Here is a 27,816-nt window from a genome sequence, read left to right as displayed (position 1 = left end):
GTCTGAGTAGTTTCAAGTGGAATTTAATAGAAATTATAAAAAAGAAAAAAACCTTGTCGCAAGAGCATGCTATAGATATAACAGTGTCCACTCTCATTTCCAAATGAATATGTATAACATCAGCATGAACACAAGGTAAATTAAAACGAATAACTTAATAACGTCAATTATTTCATGTATTGATTCAGGTCTTGGTTAATACAGGACCATAGTGAGTGTGTTATAAGACATTCATGTAAGCAGATCAGTTTACACTAAACTAATTAGGCATGTAGTCACCATCAAATGATGCTTTTCTCTTTTCAAGTGACTGTTATAATCGCACTTCTGATTCACAGCTTTTAATCAAATTAATGTGTGATTTAACAATTTTTTATTACAAAGAACATCAGATAAATATGCTTTAAAATGTAACTCTTCATTCCAGCTGATGGAAGAATATTTTCAATTCCAATTGAATTCAATTTAATTTTAAGGGCATTTTGGTTACTTTTGTATGCTTAAAACTTCTGGTACTCTGCTGGGTCGCAACTTGATGTCCAAAGTAAAACCTTGGTCCTGAAGCAAAACAGTTGAGAAGAACTGTTGTAGAGCAATATTTAGGTAATTCACAAATAATGTTAAAGGCAGACAGACAAAGGCAGGTTGATGGTCAACCAGTTAGTTAATAATAATAAATACAAATCAGTAACAAAGAACGGAAGGACTCAAGACAGGAGTTCAGACAGAGGTGGTAATACTGACTCTGTGTTGAGCTTCCTGGGGCTAGCGAGCTCCTGAGCACTGCCACTCAGCTCATTAAGCACAACAAGTGGATAGAGGATGTTCTTCTCCAAAGATAGCAGCCACACATGGGCACGCTCAAACCACATAACATGGGCAGCACCTGCACACAACACACACTTGAGTACAGTTAATTATGACTGTGGTCCAGCAGAACCACAGTGATTTCTTTATCTGAAGTAGTTTGAGTGTACACATTAATTTGTGTCCGTGTACGACCTGGAGACTGACTCACCCCGGATTTCAAACTGATAGTACTCCCTGGTTTTGAGCAGCGGGTGTGAGAAACAGTACCAGGGTAACTGCTTCCTCATCTGGGGCAACAGGTAATGATTTAACAGCCCTACTGCGCCCACTAGACCGTAGAGAACATAGCTAAAAAATGGCTAGGAGAGAAGAGAGACAGTGTGAGAGGGTAAAGAACAGTTCTAAACAGTGTATATATTTGCAGTATGGTACTGGTATATTTGCCAAGCTGACGTTAAGCTGGTTGTCAGCTGGTTTTTCCAGTATAACCAGCAAACACAAAACTAACAAGCTTGCACATGCTGGGAGAGGTATGTAGTCAATGTACTAGAAACTAAACAAGGCAGTTTCGCATGGCACGGGACCTGACAACTAGTAAAATCACACACCGCTTTTGTGCAGCCAAAATGGTGCTCGCATTACGGATTCATCGTTGTTAAGATCTTCAAACCAAGAACTTCATTGAGCCAAGTCACCCACATTATGTCTCTCACAATTTACTATAAACATATACAAATTATTATAATTTTTTAAACATAGTATTAATATTGGGCTATTGAGTTTTTTTTTAGGCATAATGTATAGACACGTGTAGGAGTATGTAGTATCTTGTGGTCCAAGCAATTTTGTCAGCTTGAAATGGTCCATTATAGCTTGATAAACTGAGTAACTTTTTAAGTAAAATTTTTTTTTTTGTTATTGCTAATTCCAACATCAACTCTAAACAGATAAACAGCACAGGTTTATTTTTTATTTATTATTTTCAAAGCATTTACCAGTTGCTTAAAATATGTTCTTTTACAGTATTTGTCCACCATTCACAACTTTCAACCATGCACAATAAAATATTAGGACATTTTGGGCAGCAACATTTTTTATTTATAATTTAATTATAGACTATAAAAAGTATTATTTGATTGCAGAGTTAGTGTATGAAGCTGAATTTCATGTAACGAGTTGAATTTAGTTGGTTGTGATGTTTTGTTTCAGGGGATTTTGTAAACCACTGGGCAAGTGGTTTTCAGTCAAATCGTGAGATATAACTGTTTAGCGAGTACTAATCACTACTGTGTTGACTCATTTGTATGTATTTTCCCAAACCAGTCAGCAGATAAAGACTCAAAAATAAATCACAATATAGAGTATAGATAGGGATAATTTAAGATCAAACTAAACTAAATTGAAAAGGACATATTTTAGAAATGGAGTACAAATACAAATTTGAAACAATAATAACCCTGTTGTAATGACTAACGCAGTTTTACTTTCTTTAGTCTATGATTGATATTGTTTTTGTTAAGTTTACTGTATATCAACATTGTTTATCTTAGTTGTGAAGGTTAAAATAAGCTTAAAATTATGATGTTGAGATTACAGTTACAATTTTAATTCATAAACAGATTCAACCGGACTCGAACTCATCCTGTTATGCCTCGGTCTTGAGTTCAACTCAGCCCCATTTGTTTAATTGTTTAATGACTCAGACTTGACTCGGACTCAACTAATGTGGACTCGACCCCAACACTAGATAATATTATGTTTAAAAAGCAGTTTCATTAAGAAGTGTATACTTGCAGTTTGATTTTCGTGTTTTGTTTTTACCTGTAAGGCAATGAAGACAGTGCTGACATGAATGGCAAAATACAGAACAGCAATGACGACACACACAATCACATCTGACTGCAGTCTCTCGTTCTGTAACAAAGAGTGTGACAAAGACACATCATTTATGACAGAAAAGTCTGTGTGTGTCCATTTGTCTATGCGGTGTTTGCTGTTAGTCTACATTTGTGAGTAAAGTGTGAGAGATCTATGAACAGTATGTGTTGCTCACCACAGAGCTGTGGAGTTTCTCTGGTAAAGGATCTTGTACTTCAGACAGTGGATCCTCTGGATTTTTCTCTTTCACATTAGGTAAGACCTTTGACTGCACTAAAGAACTACACACACACAGGGGAAAAAACACACATTAAAATGACACAAACTATGTGCAGTCTAACAATGAAAGGTTCTCAAACATCAAATCATGAGGAATTCATCATCTTATTCATTTTATCAGAGACACAAAATATTCAAACATCTCAAAAATATTACAAGAGCTATTTGTCAAAAGCACAAACCCACACACATGCAGAGAGGCTTACATGAGCACAGAGGGGTCACTGCTCTGCCGGCTAAGATGGTACGAAACAGCAACCAACAGCCCACAAAACACTGAGAAAAGCACAGGAATGTGCGGAGGCTCCCATGAGTCCTGGAGGGCACACAAAATATTCAGAGCACTGCAATAAAATAAATCAGGGCAACCCTTCCCCATTCGTTAACATTAGTAAATGCATTAGATATCCTGAACTAACAATGAACAATATACATTTACAGAATTTATTCATATTTGTTAATAAAATAAAATCATTCATTGTCAGTTCATAATGCATTATATCATGGTCGGTTCGAATACTAGATTCTGAATGGCTGGAATGCGTGCTTTAACAAGTTTAATGCGCAAGTAGTTCCAGTCAGTTTTAATCACCGTTCTATATTAATGTGCTGACTCTGCTGTCTTCCTTACTGACACATTGTGAGAGTATTACACCTCCGCTCAAACGACCCCTGGATGCACTATAGTCTCAGAGTCTGGATTAACGAACACACAGAAACACAGATAAGTGTTCATCAGCCCCGTATTACTCACCCAAAGCACTTGAAAGGAATGTATGGTTTGACATCCAGCTGTTTTGTACGGAGTGGTAGAGAAGTTAACCGGAACCTAGTAAATGCATATTTCACTGTCCAGCAAGATGAGGCAAGATCATAAATATTATCTATTAAAGCTGTCCTGCTCAATGTGTGTGCCTATAGACACTAGATGGCACCCCACGATAACGCATCGCTGACTGAAGCTGTGAATGGAGACTGTTTCACAACAGGAAGCCTTTTGGTGTTTTGTAATCGTAAAAGGCCATATCATGATTTTATTCTTAATTCAGTCAATCACGCAGACTTAATGGATACCATATGAATGTCTCCGAGGTCAAAGTCATTTTGGATGGTTTTCCCCTTATCATGCACAGTAAGTGCCGAAAATGACATAAGAATAGGAATTCAATATTACTTGTTCAGTGGAGTGCAAACCCTTCTACATTCTGTGGCTATTATTATTTCTGGATTAAGTTTTTAAAATCACAGTTTTTAAAGAGTATTTGGTCTCCAAAAAGATTTGGTTCCAATTATTTGTACATCTTTTTAATTAATTCATATAAATAAATGTGATATTTTCACACTACTTTAACTAACAACCAGTAGATAAAGTTAACTGTTATTGTTATTCTTCCAGTCTTCCAGCAAATAACCATGGTATAAGTGGGACAATCCACGGCTAGGTATCTGTTACACAATTTCACTTCACTTTGTGTGGTTCTTCGGCTCCACATCGTGCATTAAAATAGTTTAACGCACATGAAGGATTATCCCTTACTTAACTAATGTTAACATATATGTATACAACTTTTGATCTAAATGTTATTCTATGTTGAAATTAACATTAACCAAGATTTAAAAATGCTGTAAATGTACTGTTTGTTAGTTCATGCTAACTAATGTTAATAAATGGAAGTGTTTCCAAAATGGTATGCTACAAGTTCAACTGAATGTCAAAGAGAATGAAAAGGAATGGAGAAAAAAAAAAAAGAGTGACATATCACCTTTAAGGCTCCGTAACAGAACCCATAGAGCATCACTACGGTGACAATGCTGCGCAGAACACTATAGAGAGCTGAGAGCAGACTGGTACATGCTGGGAATGAGAACACGCAATTTCATAATTTAATAAAAAATGAAATATTACAGACTTTTTGAAGATTTATTTAAAATAAAGTCTAGGTAATATCATGATTGTGTGTGCATGTATTGCTATATTATGTCTGTTACTGAGTGTGTTTATTTGTGTGTATGTATATTAGGGATGTGTATGTGAATTCTTTAAATCCATGCAAACATTATTTGAGAAGTTATTATAAGTTTGTGAGTCTATTTTCCTCCAGAACTAATGTAAATATGTGCTTGTGTAAGTCTGAACATCTTTTACCATTTCCTCCAAAGACGTGAATGTCAAGTTGCTCAAGAAGGTACATGACGAAGGTGTTAATCTGAGGAAGCAGCCCAATGAAGAAGATGACTGGAAAGCACAGCGTGAAAACTGAAGAGAAAAGAGATTGATTGTGAAGCTCAAGTAGTTCACTCCCATCTCATCAGTAGGATTGTTTTTGTGCTCAGCTCTGGAATGTCTTTTCATACTTTCACATTAATGCTGAGATAAACCTTACACTAAGCAGATTTCTTAAAGAAGCAAACAAAAACGGCTACATATATGCATCTTCTGGGAATGTACATGCCATCCTGTGTGTCAGTCCTCACCAATGAGGAGGTCTCGTGCCTGTGACAGCAGGCTGGAGCTGTTGAGAGAGACTCCATACAAAGACACTGAACTGGAGCTGCAGTTTACACTCCCATAATGCAACAGCCAGATCAGCCCACAACATAGACAGAAATAAACAGGCCTGCTGTAGGCAATTATGCGGTTATGACCCTACACACACACACACACACACACACACACACACACAAAAGAGAGAAACATTGCATCTCTGAATCTAGATTTTATTTATGTTTCCTTTATACAGTACGTTTTCATTTACGTATATGATTAGGCTCATGGTAATGGAATATGTGGTACTGTATTGGAGTGTGTTTGCTACTCACATGTCGAGGAGAGGAAGAGTCGGGTTGAACACTCTGAGTGAGGAAGAGAAAGAGAAATTTTCAATCTCAAGATTAGTTTATTTGAAATGTTAAATTTTGTGTACCACTAGCATCGCCAATGCAATTGCAAAAATGATTAATTTTATTGGTTGGACAAATAGAAAGTCCTGTCCCAAATTCATGTCATTGAGTGAGTCAATGTTGTTTTGTCAGGCTCAAACAAAAAGAGTTTGGACAGCTCCCCAGAGCCACAGTTTTTACACTTTTTATGTTACTCACTTGCATGTATTGTTGTTGTAGTATTCCTCATTTATAAGTCGCTTTGGATAAAAGCATCGACTTGATTAATAAATGTAAATGTGAGTGTATATGTATATGTGTTATTCTCACCTTCAGTAATGAGTACTGGCAGCTGGCAATAACAAGGCAGAACTGAAAGACCCAAATGTCAGTGAAGAACCCATGAACTAGCAGCACAGAACCCAGGAAGGCCACGAGAACCGCCAGAGCCACGGAGAGCACATTTTCCAGAACCTCCCTGTTCCTAATACACATATATGCAGCATAATTAGCCTCTAAATCAATAAAAATAATGACATTTTCCCAGTTATTTGCAAAAATGATATTGGCCACTGATATATTGTTAACATCTAATTAATGTCTGTGTGTACCTGTCAAAGAGGGCCAGTAGTGTAAGTCTATCAAAGTGCAGCCCGACCCACAGGTACGGCATCAGCCAGAAGCGGTAGTACTGCTTGGTTTTGTTTGCATGTGTGTGCGAGTGTGTGTGATTGTGTGCGGAATCCTGCGTGCAGTGCGGCGCCTCCTGCAGGTCAGGACTGCCGTCAACATCATGCTGTTCCAACAGCTCTGGGTCCATGGACAGCAGACGATTTAGACGTATCTGACGAAACGAGAACTGAACCAGGGTGAGTTTACACACATACACACACACACGCACTGAGCTCATTGTCTCAGCTGTGTTGCTGCTCCAAACACAAGCATCATTGTGAGCAATACATAATCTCATATAGTACGTCTCTATAATTACACACACACCAATGTTATTTTCTCAGAGTATGCTGGTGAATTGTGTCTCACACAAAACAATACAAACCTGTCATGGAGTGTTTGCATAAAGAAAACTGTCTGTGTGTGTGTGTGTGTGTGTGTGTGTGTGTGTGTTTCATAGCACTCACCAGGTCATGAGGGTAAAAACGAACTGAGGTAGAACTTGAGAGATGCGAGTCTGTTTCCCTGCAGAGAGACAGAAAAAGAGAAATAGATATACAAAATTGTGTTGAATTGCTGTATGTAACATTAATTTATTGCTAAATGAATTATTGCTTCTGAGATTACTCAGAAGACTGTACACTTTTCACTATTGTTATTTAATCTTATTTGTTAATAGAACATGTTTCATTATAATTTTACTTTACTGTATATGACATGTTTTATAAGATTTTCTTTCTGTATGCTGCTAAGTTGCAAATGCTTTAACAACATAAATGTACAGTTTTTGTCACATTTTCCTTTAATGAAAAGGGAGGGTCCGTTCATTTAGGACATGTTTTGTCTGCATTCTGTTTTTTTAAATATTGTGTTGTGTACACATGCCCAGATGGACGACACTGGTGACTGTGCCCAGTCTCTGTTTGCAGAACACTGTTAAATTCAAACAGTTAAATTTTTTTACACTAAACTCAGTAGATCAATGTCAGTTTTAAAACAAGGGACCATTTAAATGACTTTAGGGGTAGGATAAGAATCATGAGTGAATTGTGTATATTAGTAATGGTGTATGTGATTTCTATAAACACCAATAAACAGAAGCACCAATACACACTATAAACAATGTGTCCTTTGTGAACGCCCCATAAGTCAGCATTTCTTTTAAAAGACTCTGGATTATTCAGAAAAAGGTTTTTGGGTTCTAGTTGTGGATACACTGCAACCCACCAGAGGTTGTTTGAGGCTCGTCTGGTTGCAGGTTCAAAGTTCACCAGTGACACGTCACATCCTTCAACCTCATAGAGAGGCGGGGTCAGCTTCCCTGAGTCACACAAACACACAGGAGGTCAGGGGTCACAGAAATAAATCCTGTGCGGTCACACAAATTCAGGCACTAAAGTAACTGCTGAAACACTACAAATACAAGTTACCAATAGTGTAAAAAAATTAAAATAAATTGTCCATGACAGCTCTTTCACACATGTAGAACTCTAATTCACAAGCTTAATAAAACATACTTTCGCTGTCTGGACAATCACAGAGCACTGTAATTAAAAGATAAAAATCCCTTTTTAGTGCTCTAGACAGCCTGTAACAGTTTCAGGATTCATCTAACGAAAAATATGCAGTTCACATTCAACCCACAATCTGAAAATGAGGAATAAGAAATTACATTTTGGGTAAAACGAAGCCTATTTTAGGACCACTGAGATGTATCTGCATATTTTCATACAATTATGCACATTTCCTCCTAAAATTCTCATTACTGTAAAATATCCAGATGCTTCACTAAGGAATTTTTTGTAATTCCTATATTTCTTAATAGGTATACTCATTACTGTAATAAAGTACTTTTCATTGAATGCTTTAAATTGTTATACTGTATGTTAAAGTGCTAAAATAAATAAACAAATTAATTAATTAATAGTCATTCAATTAGGCTTCAATTTCTTTAAACAAAATCGAATTACTTGATATTGATTTTGGGTTGAAATGACCAGGACATGTTCTGGACAAGTTTTATGAAATTCACCCATTAACTGTTATGGTTAAATGAATATCTCCTTCAGATATGTGCACTATGTTTGCTGAGATGAACATGTCAAAAAAAAATTCAAAAGACAAGACAGATATTTAGACAAGCAGAAGCATTATTGATCCTGGGGGTAAGTCATGTTTCCTTTGCTGGGAATCAAAGCTTAATCACAGTGCGAGTCCGGAATCAATACCGTGACACCACCCAGGAAGAATTAAATTGACTAATGACCACCACTAACATGAACATACATACAGAATGTTATTTTAGATCATGATGTCAGCGGTATAACTGAAAACATCGTAATCATTTACAAAGATAAAATCACACACACATGCAAGAAATACAGCAGACCGATTTGAGGTAAATAAAGATTATTATCTGGAGCACAAACTCCCACAATCAATGCAAAGAGTAAATTGGTTAAAAAGATACAGATGCACACTGATTAAATATTGATTCCAATAACTGACATGCAAACTGAATGAACAGACATGGTAGGAGCAATAGACAGCATGCAGGAGAGGTAGAAAGCATGCAAGTATGACAGACAGCAAGATGATGTTATAAAAGTGTAATAGAGAGCATGCATGTTTGATGGACAGGTGTGACTGACAGCATGCTGGTGTGATTGATGTGTGTATTAGGGTGCATACCAAATTCATCCTGCAGGCTGGCCATACCCACAGTGGAGGCCTTATCCAGACAGCCCTCTAGCTGCGCACTTCCATTTCTGACCAGCAGGGAGGCACTGGTGCTCAATACAGTCACCTGAGATGGCGTGCGGGATGGCTGACCTCTGACCTGTGACCCTGTGGCTTGAGATACTTGACTCAGAGCCTCCTGCAGACTGGAGTACCAGAAATACAAATGATTCGAAGAGTGTGGGGTGGGGGCGTTTGGGGGTATAAAGGCAAGGCAGACAAAAATAGAGCAAGATCTTAGAAGGCAATGCAAAGTCACATTTGAAAGAGAAAAAGAGACAGATGGTTGTAGATAGAGGTGGGGGAGATGTTGTGAGAAACAAGACGAAATGTAAAATGAGAGGGTTGCTGGGGCCTGGGTAACTCAGCGAGTATTGACGCTGACTACCACCCCTGGAGTCACGAGTTGGTATCCAGAGTGTGCTGAGTGACTCCTGCCAGGTCTTCTAAGCAACCAAATTGTCCTGTTTGCTAGGGAGGTTAGAATCTTGTGGTCGCGATTAGTGTTCTTGCTCTCAATGAGGTGCGTGGTAAGTTGTGTGTGGATCGCAGAGAGTAGCATGAGCCTCTACAATGTGTCATGCACAATGAGCTAAGTGATTAGATGCGGGAATTGACGGTCTCAGAAGTGGCGGCAACTGGATTGAGGCGAGTCACTACACCACCATGAGAACCTACTAAGTAGTGGGAATTGGGCATTCCAAATTGGGAGAAAATCAGGTAAAAATAAACAAAAAAATGTAAGGGACGATAAGATGATGCGTATTCAGATTTCATAGCAAGAACGCAAAAGAGATTTAAAAATGCTTTTGATGAGGTTTGTGTGTGCAGACAAGACATTACAAGGGAGAAACCAAGAGTATGTGAGTGACAGGAAAAAAAATTGCTGTTTCAGAGAATTTTACTTGAGAAATTAAATGGTAAACTAATGACCCATTTTTACCAACATGGTGCTAGTGCTGGTGCCAGAGCCCAATCTGGTTCTAAAAACCTGCTGGTCTTGATCTAAAAACCGATAACGCCAGAAGTCGGGGGACATATTTTGTCTGAACCAAGTAATATGTTCAGATGTCACACCTGTTTAAGCAACAAGCTCCTCTTCATCATCTTGACTTGTTTTGGAGTTGTCCCATTTGGTGATTTTTCCTGGGTCAAAAATTATTGAGTAGCACTCTCGTGTATATCGGGAAGGCTGCTGGACTCGCACGCACTTACGTGCTCCAGAGATAGCGCACGCTACATGCTTATGAAACACAGATGCGCGTTTCAGATGAGAAGCTTATTAAGTGCTTACGAAGTCTGAACGAGAGATGAATGTCTTTGGATTTGCTTCAGCAGCCATTGAAAAAATGTATGCCATAAAATCCTTGTCCATGTTTCTTAAATTCTATCAGTCTCACGTGAAGCCCTGCCCACTGATAGATTAGCCCACATTGCGCAAATGGATATTTACATATCACGATACAAAAAACATAGCAAAATCTCTATAGATTGACAATTTATATTGTCGCAATGATATATATAGTCATATCGTCCAGCCCTAGATTACATGAACAGACAGAAGCAATTAAGGCTAAATACATAAAACAAGTCTTCCAAGATGCTTGGAAGACCTATCCGCTAACAACCTTGAAAAACTGTGCGCAAGTGCGCAAATTGTAAATCAGTGCTGTTTTAAAGGAGTAGGGGTTGTCACACCAAATATTATTATTTATTTTATGTTTACTGCACTTTGCATGAAGTAATATGATAATTAAAGCTATTCATTACATTCTTTTTGAAAACATCCTCAATATCGGAGCACCAAGCCAGCACGAGCACCATTTCAGTGAAAAAGGAGTATGTGAGGATCATGAAGGCTACAGACATGCCTCAGGCCTGACAATGAGACCTCAGGCCTTACTCATTCTTCTCTGAAACCATTTGTGATGGTGAGAATGGCTTTGTCGAGGGGTTACACACAGATTCCACAGATTTAATGCGTGAGAGGAGTGGGAAGTGACCGTAACTCTCCCAAGATATAGTGGCTAAGATTCAAGAAGCAGAATTTCAGTTTATCAGAACAGGATAAACCAATTGAAAGCACACAAAAGAAAGCACCCACAGAAATGATGGGAAAAAGTAAAATTACTAAGGAAACAACTCGAGCAAAAATATCAACAACAACACAAAAAAGGAATTAATTGCATGAAACAGGCAACATGCAAGAACATTGGTTTCTTGTCTCAGAAGACTGATCAGAAATCAGCTTGGCCTTCTTTGAGGATGGGTTAAAAGTCAATACAGCAGGAGGAAAAGGGTCATTTATAATCAGTAAGCAAATGCAGGGAGGTAAAATTTTCATGCAGTGCCCCACAGATGTGAGGAAATTACATTTAAAGGTGTGTAGGTAAGACAAGAAGCAGGTGAAACATGCTGATGTGAAGAATAATGAAGACCTCACGCCGCTCCTTAAGTGAGTCGTACCTGAGTGGGGATCCGATGAGAGAGGCGGGGGGTGTGGAGTTACTTCCTGCATTGTGCCGTCTACGCACTGCTTGTCGGCGGAACGTACTACGCTCTCGACGAAACGTGACAGCATCGTCATTCCCTGGGGCTGCCGTAAGGAAAGAAAGGCAGGGGTCCATCATGAGGGGAGCCAACAAAAAAGATTTTCACTGAACTATGTTATACATGTAATGTATTCCTGTAGCTTAACAGCTAGAGCATAGTGCTAGCAATGCCAAGATCATGGGCTTGATTCTCAGGGAGCACACCTACTAATAAAATGCATAGTAGAAACACACTGCAAGTCAATTTGATTAAACGTGTCTGCCAAAATGCACAAAGGAATTGTTGCATTCGCATCACCAGTTTAGTCACAGAATTCCTACCAATTAATCACAAATATACAGAGATATATTTGGTTAAGGAGCAGAACAAAGTAGCTTGGAAGACATCTCTGATTGGTCAGATTAACACTCCAACATCATCTAACATTTTTTCCCAAAAAAACAAAAAAAAAAAAACAGTAACCATGGGAGATGCTAAGAATTCAGCAAACTATACACCGATAAGCCACAACACTAAAACAACCAGCCTAATATTGTGTAGGTCCCCCTCGTGCCGCCAAAACAGCACCATCCCACATCTCAGAATAGCATTCTGAGATGATTAGATGCTATTCTTCTCACCACAATTGTTCAGAGTGGTTATCTGAGTTACTGTAGACTTTGTCAGTTCGAACCATTCTGGCCATTCTGTGTTGATCTCTCTCATCAACAAGACATTTCCATCCACAGGACTGCCGCACACTGGATGTTTTTTGTTTTTGGTAACAAAGTAACAAAATTCTAGCAACTGTTGTGCGTGTGAAAATCCCAGGAGATCAGCAGTTACAAAATACTCAAACCAGCAAGTCTGGCACCAACAATCATCCATGCGATTATCTAATCAGCCAATCATGTGGCAGCAGTGCAATGCATAAAATCATTCAAATACGGGTCAGGAGCTTTAATTAATATTGACATCAACCTTCAGAATGGCATGATTGTTGGTGCCAGACAGGCTGGTTTGAGTATTTCTGTAACTGCTGATCTCCTGGGATTTTCACACACAACAGTTTCTAAAGGTTGGTGCCAAAAACAAAACAAAAAAATTCCATTGGGCGGCAGTTCTGCGGACAGAAACACCCTGATGATGAGAAAGGTCAACAGAAAATGGCCAGGGCTGTGTTTACCTAAAGCATCCCAAGCCTATACAGGGTGTGCAGAGTGACTCCAGCCAGGTCTCCTAAGCAACCAAATGGCCCGGTTGCTAGGGAGGGTAGAGTCACATGGGGTAACCTCCTCCATAATGTGGTTATCACTCTTGGTGGGATGTGTGGAGAGTTGTTTGTGGATGCAACAGATTATAGCGTGAAGTCTCCACACGCTCTACATCTCTGCGGTAACGCGCCTAACAAGCCAAGTGATAAGATGCGTGGATTGACTGAGATTTGTCCTCCGCCACCCGGATTGAGGCGAGTTACTACGTCACCACGAGGACTTAAGAGTATACTGGGAACTGGGGATTCCAAATTGGGGAGAAAATCTAAAAAAATAAATAAAATAAAAAAACAGTTGGCAAAATAACTGAAAATAAACAAAATAATAATTTGAAAATGAAAACGAAATAAAAATTATCTCCAGAATGAAAACTAAATAAAAAAAACCAAATGATAATAACCATGCTAATCACAGAAAGTTTAGTTGCATAGTGAGAAATTTGGAGATTTAAGAAAAGAAGAAAGTTCAAATGAAGATTACAATGCATCAGAAAATCTATATTTTTTACCCAGTCCTAGCCTGGAGTACATTCAATTTACTGCCAGCATCTCGCTTAAATTAACACCTAACAGTTTTTCTAGCTTCAATGGCATTTTTTTTTTTTTTTGCAAAAATGTTTCCCCCTGTGCAAAGTACTGTTTTTGGACTAAATTATCAAATGTTAATATTCTCATATTTAATTAGATTTTCATAATAATTCCAAGAGAAGCTAATTCAAACACAATCAAAGAGTCAAATAATAATTACATCTAATAAAAACCTCCAAAGTCTTACCAAAAATCTGGCGAACATAGTAAGCAGGCAAATATGTTATTAAAGAAGTAAAGTGTTTTTAAACTACCAGTGTCAAACACAATATGTTATTGGCTAAACTGGTTGAAAATGCTTTGTCATGTTCTGCCTCAAGAGCAGTATTCTTTACAGTCAGGGAGTGTTTAAGTACCTGTGTTACACTATCATTTATAGCTAAAACTTTTAACTCTTGAAGATTTCCTTTAGGCTACTTCATCTTCCTAAGTAAATGTTTTTAAGTGAATTCCTCAAAATTATTGTAAATCATTTTGGACTAATTTATTGATAGAGAGACAATGTAGTTCTTGCACTTCCGCAGCACTCATTTTGCAGATAAATTTTGACCCTATTGTGACTTCATACCACAATAAAAAAAAAAAAAATCTCACACTGGACACATAAACCAGTTTTCCAAAACAGTGCGATTTTCTGCAGGGCAATGCTTTTTCTAGGTTCAAAACCAAGAAAACGAATCGGTTACTAACGTAACCTCGGTTCTCTCTAGATGAGGGAACGAGTATTGCGTAAGCTAGCTTACGCTACGGGAAAGATGAATCTTTTCTGAGATATTGAAGCCAAAAAATTATCCTTAATTTTGTATCCATTGTCAACGCAGTGCGGCAGCTGCAGACCTTGAGCGGGCTAGCTAGCGAGCTCATTGGTTGCTCTGCGGCAACTGCTGCAGCCTATAGACGAGCTTGGGCAAACTCGCATCCAATGAGAGGCGTCCGCGTGCTCACTGCATCAAAGCCCGCCAAAAAGGGCGTGACTAGAGTGCATATAAGCGTAGTTCGTAGGCTGGAACCCTGGTTTTCATTGAATGAAGCAAAAAATCGCTCGTGGCGCGAGCATGGCCGGTTACGCTATACTCGTTCCCTCATCTAGAGAGAACCGAGGTTACGTTAGTAACCGATTCGTTCTCTTACGAGAGGTTCTCTCGTATTGCGTAAGCTACCTTACGCTACGGGAACCCTTTGTCAATGCTGTGCACGCCAAGCATCCACTGCATGAGCCCCAGGGAATTAAGGGGGACCCGGGGGAGCCCTTGTGAGTGGGGAATTAATATTTGTCCGGCAAGAGTGCGGGCCAGTGTGTGTGTAGTACATAAGCACATAGACAGAGCGGCGGTGCCGGTCTGCGTGGACTGTGTCCCATTAATGCAGCTCACCAGGGGAGCTGTAGCGTATTAAACCGCTAGCAGTTTAGCCTGCAGAGCGGGTACTTCCAGATTGTAAAATCTGACAAAGGTGGAGGGGGAAGCCCAGCCCGCTGCCACACATATGTCGTGAATGGAAATCCCGCTGGACCATGCCCACGAGGAGGCCATGCCTCTAGTGGAGTGAGCTTTAATGCCTAGCGGGCATGGTAGGTCTTTTGACGCATACGCGGCAGCAATAGCGTCCACTATCCATTTGGACAGTGTCTGTTTCGAGGCGGCGAGACCTTTGGTGCGCCCTCCGAACGAAATGAAAAGCTGCTCGGAGCTTCTGAAAGATGCGGCGCGCGCAGTATACAATCGCAATGCTCTGACTGGGCAAAGGAGATTGGCGTCGCGTTCGCTATCAGATGCTGGTAGCGCCGACAAGGAAATGATCTGTGCTCTGAAAGGAGTACCGACCACCTTGGGGACGTAGCCGTGTCTAGGCTTTAAAATAACCTTGGAGTCACTTGGTCCAAACTCAAGACACGCAGCGCTGACAGATAGCGCGTGAAGGTCTCCCACCCATTTAACTGATGATAGGGCAGTTAGAAAAACGGTTTTAAGTGAGAGGTGTTTCACATCCACGGATTGAAGCGGTTCGAAAGGGGGGACTTTCATAGCTTCGAGAACTATAGAAAGGTCCCAGATAGGAACCGATGGGGGGCACGGAGGGTTCATCCTTCTAGCTCCCCTGAGGAAGCGGATGACCAGCTCGTTTTTACCCTGTGACTGGCCGTGCAGGGGTTCAGCGAATGCTGCAACGGCCGCCACGTACACTTTGAGCGTGGATGGGGATCTGCCCTTATTCAGCAGCTCTTGTAAAAACACGAGCAGCAGCGACACCCCACATGTCCGTGGGTCCAGGTCTCTGTCGGTGCACCATTTTGAAAACACAGACCATTTTGACGCATAGAGTCTTCTCGTGGAGGGGGCTCTAGCGTGTATGATGGTGTTTATTACTCCTTCTGGCAAAGCGACGGGTAGTCGTTGATCACCCATGCGTGTAGCGCCCAGCGCTCTGGGTGGGGATGCCAGATCGTTCCGCGAGCTTGCGAGAGGAGATCTGCTCTCACTGGGATGGGCCACGGCGCTGTCAGTGACAGCTGCGTAAGCTCCGGGAACCATGTTTGATTCTCCCAGCACGGGGCCATGAGGAGCACCGAGTGGCGCGTTTCCCTGATCCTCTGCATTACCTGTGGCAATAGCGAGACGGGAGGGAAGGCGTAAAGCGGGCGGTTGGGCCAGTCCTGGGCCAGCGCATCCTCGCTTTTCGAGAAAAATATTGGGCAGTGAGAGTTCTCGTCTGACGCAAAGAGGTCTATCTCTGCTCTGCCGAATATGCGCCATAACGTCTGGACTGTTTGAGCATGCAGGGACCATTCCCCTGGGGGAATATTGTCTCTGGACAGTCTGTCTGGGCCGTCGTTCAGGTGGCCTGGCACGTCGCGTCGCACTCAGCGAGCGCAGGTGGCACTGGGACCAACTCAGTATGCGTTTCGGTCAGATGGAAGAGGTTCCTGGATCTGACACCGCCCTGACGGTTTAGATAGGATACCACAGACCTGTTGTCCGAGCGGACCAGGACGTGGTGACCCTGAATGATCGGGAGGAAGCGCACGAGCGCGTACTCGACCGCTATCATTTCCAGACAATTTATGTGAAGGAGCTTTTCCTGAACTGACCATAGGCCAAAAACCGGAGAGCCCTCGCAGACCGCGCCCCAACCCGTGTTGGACGCGTCTGTCGAGATGACTTTTCGGCGAGATACAGCTCCCATCATCACTCCCCGCTGATACCACTCGGCCACTGTCCAGGGCTGCAGAGCTGAAATACAGGTCTGAGTCACTCTGATTGGCTGGCGGCCTGTGGCCCAAGCCCGGCGAGACGCGCTGGTGTTTAGCCAATGCTGAAGCGGGCGCATGCGCAGTAAACCCAGCTGAAGTACTGCTGCAGCTGAGGCCATGTAGCCTAGCACTCTCTGAAACTTCTTCAGAGGTGTGAGGCTGTTCATCTGAAATGACGCGGCTAGTCGCTGCACACGGCGCGCGCGCTGTGTAGATAAGCGAGCCGTCATTGCCACTGAGTCTAGTTCTATTCCAAGGAAGGAAATTGTCTGACTGGGCTGTAGTGAGCTCTTGGTCCAATTGACTGCAAGGCCCAAACTGTTCAGATGACTGAGGAGAACTGTCCTGTGAGACAGAAGCTCCGTATGTGATTGTGCCAAAATCAGCCAATCGTCCAAATAGTTCAGAATTCGCAAATCCTGACTCCGCAGGGGTACGAGCGCCGGCGTCCATGCACTTCGTGAAAGTACGGGTGCTAAGGACAGGCCGAACGGAAGGACGGTGTATTGATAAACCTGGCCGTCGGCGAATCTCAAGAATGGCCTGTGACGGGATTTATCTGAATCTGAAAGTATGCATCTTTCAGATCGAGAGAAATAAACCAGTCCCCTGGCGCATCATGCGCGAGGAGTTTGCTGGTTGTAAGCATTTTGAACAGTCTTTTTGCAAGCGCTTTGTTCAAAACCCTGAGATCTAATATTGGTCTGAGGCCGCCGTCTTTCTTGGGGACAAGAAAATAACAGCTGTAAAACCCCGACTCGCTCAGGGGAGGCGGCACTCTCTCTATGGCCCTTTTGCACAGAAGGTTTGCTATTTCTGAACAAAGCATGCACGCTGCTTCCGTGTTCACAGTAGTTTCGAGCCGTGCTCTGAAGCGAGGAGGACGGCGATCGAACTGTAGCAAATAGCCCTGTTTTATTATGCTTAACACCCATTCGGATATCCCTGGAATATCTTCCCACGCTTTGAAGCGTAATGTTAGAGGGTGAGTGGCCAAATCGCTCTGATTGCCGCACACAGCGCGCTGAACAGAATGCAGGCATGAAAACTGGTCAGGGGTAAAAAAGGTGAGAAGAATACGGCAGCAAAAAAATCCAATCCAATCGACTTTATATACTGTATATAGCACATTTTAATTTTTCTCATTCATTTCACATTTGCTGCACAAAGAATAAATTGAAAATATAGTAACACATAAAACATACAAAATATGGGGGCCATTTTAATGTGTGGATGCAAGTATTTACACAAAACACATTATTTTTTCTTTTTCGCCTGAACCAGAATCTCAAGGGCCCGTAAAAACCGTCCTCGCAAGGGAGCATTTCTGCTCCAACAAATTGAATTATTAATGCAGAACGGATAATTGTTAATTTATCATTAGCCTACTGCTTCGCTAAAAATGGAAATTCAGCATTTAAAGCATGCCATAAGTTAGGGCTGGGCAATTGCCAAAGAAATCTGAATTTTGGGGCTAAATGGCTGATGGTATAATCTCAGTATTTAACTTTTTTTTTTTTAATCTGTATTTAATTTAAACAAAAAAAAGTTATTTCATATCCTGGTAAATATTGTCCTACAAACAATGTTCATATTGAAGGCTATGAAAACAAACAGTGAATGCAACCTTTCAGTCTATCCAAAAAGGGGTCAAATCACATTACACTCTAACATTGCAAACATTACGATCTAAAAACAAAATAATGCTTTTTAAAGAAGTAGTAAAATTTACTAAACTTAAAATGAAAATAAAAACAAAACTGATATCATAAAAATACACTTGTAGGTTTGAAATTCTCTAGCACATTTATGTTCACCATCAACAACAAATATTCAACAACAAATATATTAGCAAAATCTATTTATTATTTAGTGTTAATGTATATTTTAGTCAGAATTATTGCGCTCCTATTCTATTGCGCTCCGTCTGTTCGGCGCGCATGCTCGTTCACGGAAGTTTAGCCTGCTGAAGGCTCGTCCACTCATGACCTCAAAATGGAAATATTTGCATAACTTTCTAACATTTATAGATGGAGAATATGTCTGTGGAATCAAGTAAGTTATGCACTGAGGAAATTATTGGAAGTCACTTCGTTAAATATTATTAATAGAGGTATATTTGTTTCCACCAATCGCTGCACAAGTTAAGGTCACGTACTGTATGAAAGCACGTTAGTGCGAGCCCTCCCGGAACCCATAGAGAATGCAAATAACATTTTAAGCTAACTTACCTCAGGCTTGCTTTTCGACGTGCAGAACTGTCTTTGTTCGGCAGTGTGTCCAGTTATCAGACTTGCGGTGTGGTGTCCAGTTGTCAGATTCGCGGTGTGACTTTGAAAAAAATTCTGCCGTACTCGCTGACTCGGATTGGCTGTCAGTCGGCATTAGGAATGATGATTGGTATTTAAAGCCGCGAAGTTTATGGTAACTATAGATACATCACACACACCCCAACACCCCGTAGGTGACCCATTTTGTTTTTAAAACGGCGAAATTCGCCGAAAGGTGAGGAGTTTTCATGCCTGAGAATGTGTGAGCGTGCTTACTGTGCTTATGCTGGACTGCTCGCAGACAGCATGGACAGGCTGTTCTGTGAGTGACTTCCCGACTGAGGTGAATGGGGAAAGAGTCACGTCTGTTAAGTGATACGCAAGCATAGTCACGGGCACGGGACTTACATACAGAGAAGTGTTTGCTGGCCGTGTGACAGAGCGGGCAGAGAATGGGCGCGTGCACGTATTCGTGAGCGCATTTATTGACTCTAACACTCGAGTGGTTCGTAACCGCTTTTGAGTGTGCTCTGATGGGGACACGGAACGTGTAATGCTTGTGTGTAGAGGTGAACAATGGATTGTGGGCACATTTTCTACACATAAGGCTGGTCGTGTGACAGAGCGGCCAGAGAATGGGCGCCGCGACGGATTCGTGGGTCGCGTTTATTAACCCTAACACTCGAGTGGTTCGTAAACGCTTTATGTGAGTGTGCCGTGATAGGGCCACAGGATGTGTAATGCTTGTGTGTAGGGGTGAACACTGGATTGTGGGCACATTTTCTACACATAAGACATGTTTGCTCTCTGGTATGGACACGGGATGTGTAATGCTTGTGTGTAGGGGTGAACACTGGGTTGTGGGCACATTTTCTACACATATGGCATGCTTGCTCTTTACCAGATTTATTTGGGTCGCCGTGAAAACGGCGCTTGAGCGCAGGCAAGCGGCGCTAACACCGGCTTGTTGGCTGCTGAATCTACCACTGTAGTAGCCTGAAGGAAGGGACTGACAGGGCTTTGACGGTGGTCCGGCCGCAGCGGACTGATCCGTCGCTTTGTCAACAAAGCTAGGAGGACTTCGGTTGTTCAGGTTTCAGCGCAATTCTAGTCCGAGGCCCGCGGGGGGGCGGCGGTCTGCGGCGGCTGTCTGAGCGTGATCGAGGGCGGCCGCCCTGTCGACGCTGAGAAGTCTGGCTTTGTTGAGCTGGGCGCTGTGAAGAGGCTCGTGCAGGAGGCTCACGTGGGCGGCCTGCAGAGGAGCTAGCGCGACGAGGCAGAAAGAGATTCATGGCTTGTGTGGCTTTTTGGACCTCTGAAAACCGGTCAATGATACCACTCACTGCGGAGCCGAAGAGACCGGATGGAGAGAGCGGTGTGTTGAGGAACATAGAGCGCTCTGCTTCTCCCATGTCGGCTAGCATTAGCCACAGATGTCTCTCGGTCACAGTCAGCGCGGCCATGCACTTCCCTATAGCTTGGGCTGCAGCTTTGGTAGCACGGAGGGCGAGGTCCGTAGCACTCCGTATGTCTGCAACCACCTCTGGATGCCTGCTTTCCTCATCCCACTCCCGCAGAAGGTCCGCTTGGAGGATCTGTAGGACGGCCATAGAGTGCAGAGCAGATGCAGCTTGGCCGGCGGCGGAATAGGCGCGGCCAACACAGGCGGAAGTTGTTCTGCAGGCCTTAGACGGGAGCACTGGTTTAGACCGGCATCTCGCGGAGGGCGGGCAAAGGTGTGCTGCTACCGCATCCTCGATCGGAGGGATGGAAGCGTAGCCCTTCTCAGTGGCGCCGTCCACCGAAGCAAAAGAGGTGGAGACGTGGGATCGGACCCTGGCCGAGAAAGGCACGTTCCATGATTTGGAAAGCTCAGCGTGGAGTTCCGGCAGGAAGGGAGCGGCCCGGGTAGCGGGTGCTGCGCGGCGGGGGCTCTGTAGAAAAGCAGCCGTCAAGTCTGTTGGGTGCCTGCTCAAGGGGCGGTGACCACTCGAGCCCGAGGCGGTCGACGGCCTGTGTGAGGAGGCGTGTTAGTTCCCCTTCGACTCCGGCGCGGGTCCTGCTGGATTCCGCTTCTTCGTCCGAGATGGCAGCAGAGCAGCCGCTCGGCGGCAACTGCGCGTCCCGGGTGGGCGGGGAGGGTGCAGGCGATTGCTCGAGGGATGGGCTCCGGCGAGGCAATCGCTTCTACCACTGTTTCCGGCAGCCTTTGAGAGCGGCGTTTTTTTCTGCGCGGCTGAACGGAAGGCGGCGCGGTGGCTTCGGTCCTGAGCGCTTCGAGTCGAGCCCGCAGGGTCGACATCGGCAGCTCCTCGCAGAGATCGCGATCCGCCGGGCGAGGGCGAGCTCTGCATGCCCCAGTCCCAGGCAGAGAGCGCAGATGATGTGGCGGTCTCCGGTGCTGAGAGGAGCGCGGCATGAGGCGCAAGTGGAGCGAGGCATCTTAAAAAAGACGCTCGTACTCTTTTGTGAAGTTCTTTAAGAACTAGCTTGCTTTTAAAAAGGATACGTCACCGGATGGCGTAGCTCGCAGGACGGCTGAAGGTGGCGAAGACAGCCGGTTTCTTCGAGCGCTGTCCACGCTTGCTTGATGCCCCTCGAACGGCGACGCGGCTTCCGGCTCAGTGATGCGAAGAGCTTCGCTGAAGAGATGAAAATCAGGGTTCCAGCCTACGAACTACGCTTATATGCACTCTAGTCACGCCCTTTTTGGCGGGCTTTGATGCAGTGAGCACGCGGACGCCTCTCATTGGATGAGAGTTCGCCCAAGCTCGTCTATAGGCTGCAGCAGTTGCCGCAGAGCAACCAATGAGCTCGCTAGCTAGCCCGCTCAAGGTCTGCAGCTGCCGCACTGCGTTGACAATGGATACAAAATTAAGGATAATTTTTTGGCTTCAATATCTCAGAAAAGATTAATCTTTCCCGTAGCGTAAGCTAGCTTACGCAATACGAGAGAACCTCTCGTAAGAGAACACATTACAAAAACAACACAGACATCAAAAACACAAACAGAGCTTACTTTGAACCCTCCAAGCATCAGCCCAAACACAGAAGAAATATCATATACAGTATAAACACCTCTGAACATCACACACACACACACCTTTGTCTGAAAATCACACACTTCTGTTTATCATACACACTTCAGTGCTTCCAAACACAGAATCAAAGAGGGAAAACTGCAGTCTAAGAAAACTGATAACTGATTAACTATTAACCAGCAGTTTCATGACCAAACCAGACAACTAAAGTCCAAAATCCAAACCCTAATCTGCTGACACAGGACGGTGCATGTTCCTTCCTGTAGAACATGTTCTGGAGTTTAACACACTGACAACCAGTTCATCATGATCAAAGAGGTGTAATACTCACTTGAGTATCACAAAAAACACAAAGTGAATCTGGTCATTCCATGTTGGAAAATGAAAACTTCTGCTACCCATCTTATTCTGATTAGGTATGCACCGATGTATTGGCTGCCAATATTTATCAACAAATTATTGACCAAATGAAATCCATCTGCATAATGGTTATACGCATAAAAACACAGATGTGAAAACATGAAGATTTATTTATAATTAATTAGTAACACACTTTGTACAAACTCTGTGAACTAAGATGCACAATCCAGATCCACAATAAAAGCCACAGTAAGTAGAATTGTTGGTACTCTTAAGAACATGCAATATTTAATTTGTATTGCAGAAAAAAAACGCCATAAACGGACATGACAGTTGTGAAAGCGACACTTACCTATTGACTATATCAGTGGTTCCCAACCCTGTTACCACTAGACTACATGATGAGGTAAACCATCCAAAATGCTTTGAAACCAACAGACTTTGACTTCTGAGACATTGCTATGATATACATTAATGTAGCATGCTTCATTGAATTAAGATTGAAATCATATGGCCTTGTGTGATTACTAAACCTTAAAAGGCTGTTTTAAAATACAGCCTGCATTCAGCACTTTAGCACTGTGGGAGCAAGACCTCTAGCCGTCTGGATGGCATTATCCATTTTACCACTACAATATATTACAGAATTTAAAAGGGGAAGTTTGTGCCTTTGGCTAAAGGTTTGTTCTTTTTCCATGATGTGGTTGACATTTCCGTGGAATTGCCCTACATATGCATAGCATTAATTTAAATGTTCTATCACATACAGTACATACATGTCAAATGTGTTCTGTTGTTTTGAACTGCAAAAACAGACGTTCAAAATAATTTAGAAGTACCATTTTTTTTTTTATATAAATCAAGTTAATATTTTGTTATTTTTTTTTTTTTATCTTTTATTTATCTTTCACTGAGGCTCTCTTTAAAATTTTTACCTGTTATGTGTTCAACAGATCCAATCCATGTTCAAAGAAAATTATTTATTGTAAGGACAGTAAAAAAGCTTAAGCACATCTTTGTACATTTTTAAAGCAAGATTCCGAAGTAACAAAATAAGTAGCAAAATGTCAGTATCAGCCTATATTTTTATTTTATTTTTTGTTAAAATCGGCATCGGCCATAAAAAATGATATCTGTGCTTCCCTAATTCTGATATATTATTCTCTATGGAAATGTGAAATGTGTGCGTTACTGCAAGACCACTAATAGACACTTTGTTTCTTTAAGTCACTCTCACACAAGCAATAGTGCGCACACTGAATGGTCTCTGTGGCTCAGAGAACAATATAAACCCTGCAGATCTCCCAGATATAGATTCAACAGGCTGTCAGAGTAATATTTCAGTAACAATGCAGGCGTTTCTTGGTCACAGCTGCACCAGCCAAACACATTGGGTAAATATCTCCTTGCCTCTGAGCAATGAGGAGAGTAGCTTATTATCTGATTGGGTGCACACTGTGTCGCCAAACATCTGTGTCCTTCTGAGCCCTGAATTGCTGAGACCTTAAAGGGATAGTTCACTCAAAAATTTTAATTCTGTCATCCCTTACACTTGTGTTGTTTCAAACCTGGGTTAAATAAATTTTTTGGGTAAACTATCACTTTAAATATCTTCCACTTCAGACTGATTTCACCATGAAACCTAAATGAATAAGTGCATGTGCAAGCTCTAATTACAGTAAAGGCAATAATGTATATTTATGCTCACCCCGTGATCCCGTCACTATGTCTTGCGTGTGACTGAGGGAGATAGGGCAGGGCAGACTGTTTCTGGACCGGGTCACTGACTCAAGTTGAGACGCCCTTCCCAGCAGGGATGCTGCATCCAATACTTCCCCCTCTTTTGCCTCCAAGTCAGACTTGGAGGTGGTGAGAGGTCTGGAACTTGATGGTGCACCCAAGTGATGTGGGTCATTAAGGCAGGCAGTAGTGTCCAGACTCAGGACCCGAGCACGTGTTTTGGCACTGCCTGCACTCGGAGTGCGACGCGAAGCTCTGCGTTTACCCTTCTCTTTGTCTTTCTCCTTGTCCTTCTGACTGTGGGTTTGCGCACTGTGCGTTTTGGCCCGTAGGGGTCCACGGCGATCCTCTGGTGAGGGGCATGAGTGGGGCGTGCTGGATGAGGAGTCTGTGCTGAGCTGGTGGGAAGAGTGTAGGCTGGAGGCACAACTAAGTTCACTCTGATCGCTAGAGTCTTCTTCTCCTTTCATGAATACTGCTGAGCGAGGCTTTGCCATGCTTCGCCTGCAGGCGTAGTCCCGGTGCCTGCTGGCATCAAAACTGCTTGCGCGCTGCTTATCGCTTTGTTGACGACAAATACGGCTAGCGCCAGATGAAGAGGCAGCCCGGTGAATAAGATTGCCTGTTTTGGGTCGCACTTTGTTAGGCTCCGCCTCCTGGTGCTGGTGAGAGTGACCGGTAGAAACGTCTACACTAGTCCTTGAGCCCGCCTCCAGAGTGCCCTCTCCATGTTGGCCCTCTGAGATTGAGGGGTTGGGGGCATCACTGGTGGGCAGTTTGGTGGCAAGTTCATTGGCGTGGGGGTTTTTATTAGCCTCCCCGGAGGCCAGATTAGAGTTACATGGATCGCTGTGTCCTGCCGTCACTTTCTCATCCCCAGACAGTGACAGCAGACTCTCTACATGTGTGGAACTGGTCTGCTCACTGTGCAGGCTGCTCAGCGTGCTGTTGGTATCCCGGTCAGTCCCACTGCAGTAGCTCTCAGTAGAACCGCTACTGCGAGTACTTAAACTCCGCAAACTATCGGCACTATGTCCCCCTGTTCTCTCCCGACCCACCGCACCACATGAAACGCCCTCTAATTGGTACAGCCCAGATCCCCCTTTCCCGGCACACTTGTCTTCCCCCCTCTCCTGGGAGATGGACCGTGATATCCTGTGGCACTCTTTTGGATGAGGTCTGTGACATTCTATACCTGAAGTGCTTGGAGTTCCAGAGTCTGCCTGCTCAGAACTCTCTGGTGCTCTCGGTGGCCTGGTGGCCTCCATTTCGCAAACAGGGTCCAGTCCCCCCCTGCGAGGCGGAGGATACAGACTAAACTCAGGCAAAGAAGGATCTGGAAATGCAGATCCTGCAGAGCTTGAGGTACGAGGCAATCCGCGAGGACGAGATGACTCTTTCCGGAAAGATTGTGAGTGGGTGGTGAGATGGGTGGTAATTTCTGTATCACAAGAGGACAGTGATTGGCTGAAAGGGTGGGGGGTGGAGCCATAGAGGTCCTGAGCCAATGAGGTTGAGGGCTGCATGGAGGCGAAAGAATCATTGGAGATGAGGCAGAACATCTTTGGGTCTGACATCAAATCTAAAGACGGAAAGAGAAATATAACAGACAAAGTGTGTGATTTAAAAAACAATGACTGTAATCAAGCAGGTTTCCTGAACACTCCCCAGTCTGACATTAGTCAAACAAACAGATAGTCCTATCCCAAAATCATGCCAATTGTTGAGCCAAAGCTGCTGTGTCAGCCAGGTTGGGACACTCGACCAAGAACCAATGAAGCAATTTTAATCTGTTCAACAGAGCCACAGTGTTTACACTTTGCAGCCAGGGAAATCAGTAATTAAACATTACAAAAATACTCACATATCACTTAGAGGGAGAAAGTTAGCACTTCTTAGTTCTTATTGAATAAAACATGCAGTTTCCTGAGTGCTGAAATACTGTAAAGAGCTGATGCAGTCATTTGCCAAACTCTTTAGAACTACATTACCAAGAATCCATTCACACTGCACTCTATCCATCTCTCACAAAAACTACTTTGTTCAAAAGCTCCTTGTGTTTTACAAAGACTGAGCCCAGAGTGCTGTGCTGACGTTACCTCTCGTACATATTAGGCATGTTAACAAAGGACCATCTCACCACTATCTCAACACTCACAGAAAGCTTTTATAATAGATCACAATCTTTTAGATTAGAAAGGCACCACAGTAATACGCTACCTATTTTTCATGTCGCAAAAAACTTTCGGCTCTATATTAAAGGCTTTGTACTTTTATGAAAGTACTTTACAGTTTGATTCAACTAAAAAAACCAGTCAGAAAAACAAGATGTACATTTTGTCATCAGCCACCAGGTGGCAACACTCACATTGGAGTGGATGCTGTCTCAAAGAAGCACTAGGAAAAGATTTTATCGTGACTAAACAACAGAAGACGAACTTGGAAACCACAACAGTGCAGTGTGAACGTCAAAAACGTATGTGTGAGGAGGTCATGCGATACCTGCATTTGTATAACTCATGTCTGAGGGAATATAAAAACATCTCGTAGCAGTTGTAGCCCAAAATATACTTAGGATTTGATGCGAATGCTTTGCGTCTGCGTATAGTCGAATGTTCAGCCTTTCAAAGTATACTCCATGTGACTGTTTTTTTTTTAATAGAAAAATCAGGCCGTACGCTGTCATGTTATGTCTCACTTCTGTTCTTTCCCTCTACTCTGTCGCCCTCTGTTGGTCGTTTTATGTTATTATTCCCTCTCCTTTCCTCCGCTTCCAGCTGTTTCTCATCTTCCCTGAGTTCCTCGTTAATCCTCTGCCCACCTGTTCCCTCTTTCCTCTGATTAGCTCTCTATTTCTCTCCTCGCTCTCACTACATTCTCTGTCGGATTCTCACTCAGTGATACTTTCTCTAGAAGCAACTACAGCCCTGTTTATCTCTGCCCAGAGTCCTGTCCTGTTGGCATCCGCCGTCATTATACTGTTCACCGCTAAAGACCATCTCCTATCTCTGTGCCCAGTTACCTGACGCCACGAGAGAGTGGTATTCAACAGCTACCCTCTGCCTTGGGAGAGACCCGCAGCCTGTTGTCGCTTCTCCACTTACCCTGTCAACTACCCGTGGACTTACTCCAGCTCGTAGGAAGCACTTGCTTATGCTGTTTGTTATCGCCCTCTCTGTGGGCTGTTTTTGTTTGTATTCCTCTCAAGGAGAAGACTTTGTGTTGACATTATCTACTAAGCTTCATTAAAGACTCTGTTTTTTCATACACCGCTTTGGGTCCTCGCTTACCTTCATAACAGTACGCATTCAGTGTTTGTACACTCTGCTCAGATTAAATTTGCCTCACGTATCTTGTCCGCAGACGTCTAGTGTTCACATCTGATCAAAGTTTTGGGTTTTATCTAATGCACCTTGGTTAAGGTCCTGAGAACCAGTTCATAGTATAAAAAAGGCCAAGTCAACATTATCAATCTCATACTGTTTCTTAATGTTGATATTTCTT

The 27,816-nt window shown here is 42.9% G+C and overlaps 1 protein-coding gene across 2 annotated transcripts in view; it reads right to left on the bottom strand.

Annotated features, from left to right (window-relative positions):
• LOC127660735 (pecanex-like protein 1) overlaps positions 1-27,816 on the bottom strand; it is a 66,181-nt gene that overhangs the window by 18,201 nt on the left and 20,164 nt on the right. The window contains exons 6-21 of one of the 2 annotated variants that reach the window (XM_052151124.1): positions 24,281-25,894; positions 11,725-11,854; positions 9,211-9,404; positions 7,747-7,840; positions 6,987-7,044; positions 6,459-6,706; positions 6,178-6,331; positions 5,788-5,820; positions 5,443-5,614; positions 5,114-5,224; positions 4,731-4,822; positions 3,174-3,283; positions 2,864-2,969; positions 2,632-2,724; positions 1,019-1,169; positions 745-886 (exon numbers count right to left, since the gene is read on the bottom strand). In XM_052151124.1, coding sequence (XP_052007084.1) covers positions 745-886; positions 1,019-1,169; positions 2,632-2,724; positions 2,864-2,969; positions 3,174-3,283; positions 4,731-4,822; positions 5,114-5,224; positions 5,443-5,614; positions 5,788-5,820; positions 6,178-6,331; positions 6,459-6,706; positions 6,987-7,044; positions 7,747-7,840; positions 9,211-9,404; positions 11,725-11,854; positions 24,281-25,894 — 3,502 coding nt within the window. The remainder of the gene's footprint in view (positions 1-744; positions 887-1,018; positions 1,170-2,631; positions 2,725-2,863; positions 2,970-3,173; positions 3,284-4,730; positions 4,823-5,113; positions 5,225-5,442; positions 5,615-5,787; positions 5,821-6,177; positions 6,332-6,458; positions 6,707-6,986; positions 7,045-7,746; positions 7,841-9,210; positions 9,405-11,724; positions 11,855-24,280; positions 25,895-27,816) is intronic. The other variant, XM_052151125.1, reaches the window with a different exon arrangement.

Source organism: Xyrauchen texanus, chromosome 20 (assembly GCF_025860055.1).
Source record: "Xyrauchen texanus isolate HMW12.3.18 chromosome 20, RBS_HiC_50CHRs, whole genome shotgun sequence".
Lineage (NCBI taxonomy): Eukaryota > Metazoa > Chordata > Actinopteri > Cypriniformes > Catostomidae > Xyrauchen > Xyrauchen texanus.
This window is presented reverse-complemented; position numbering and strand designations above follow the sequence as displayed.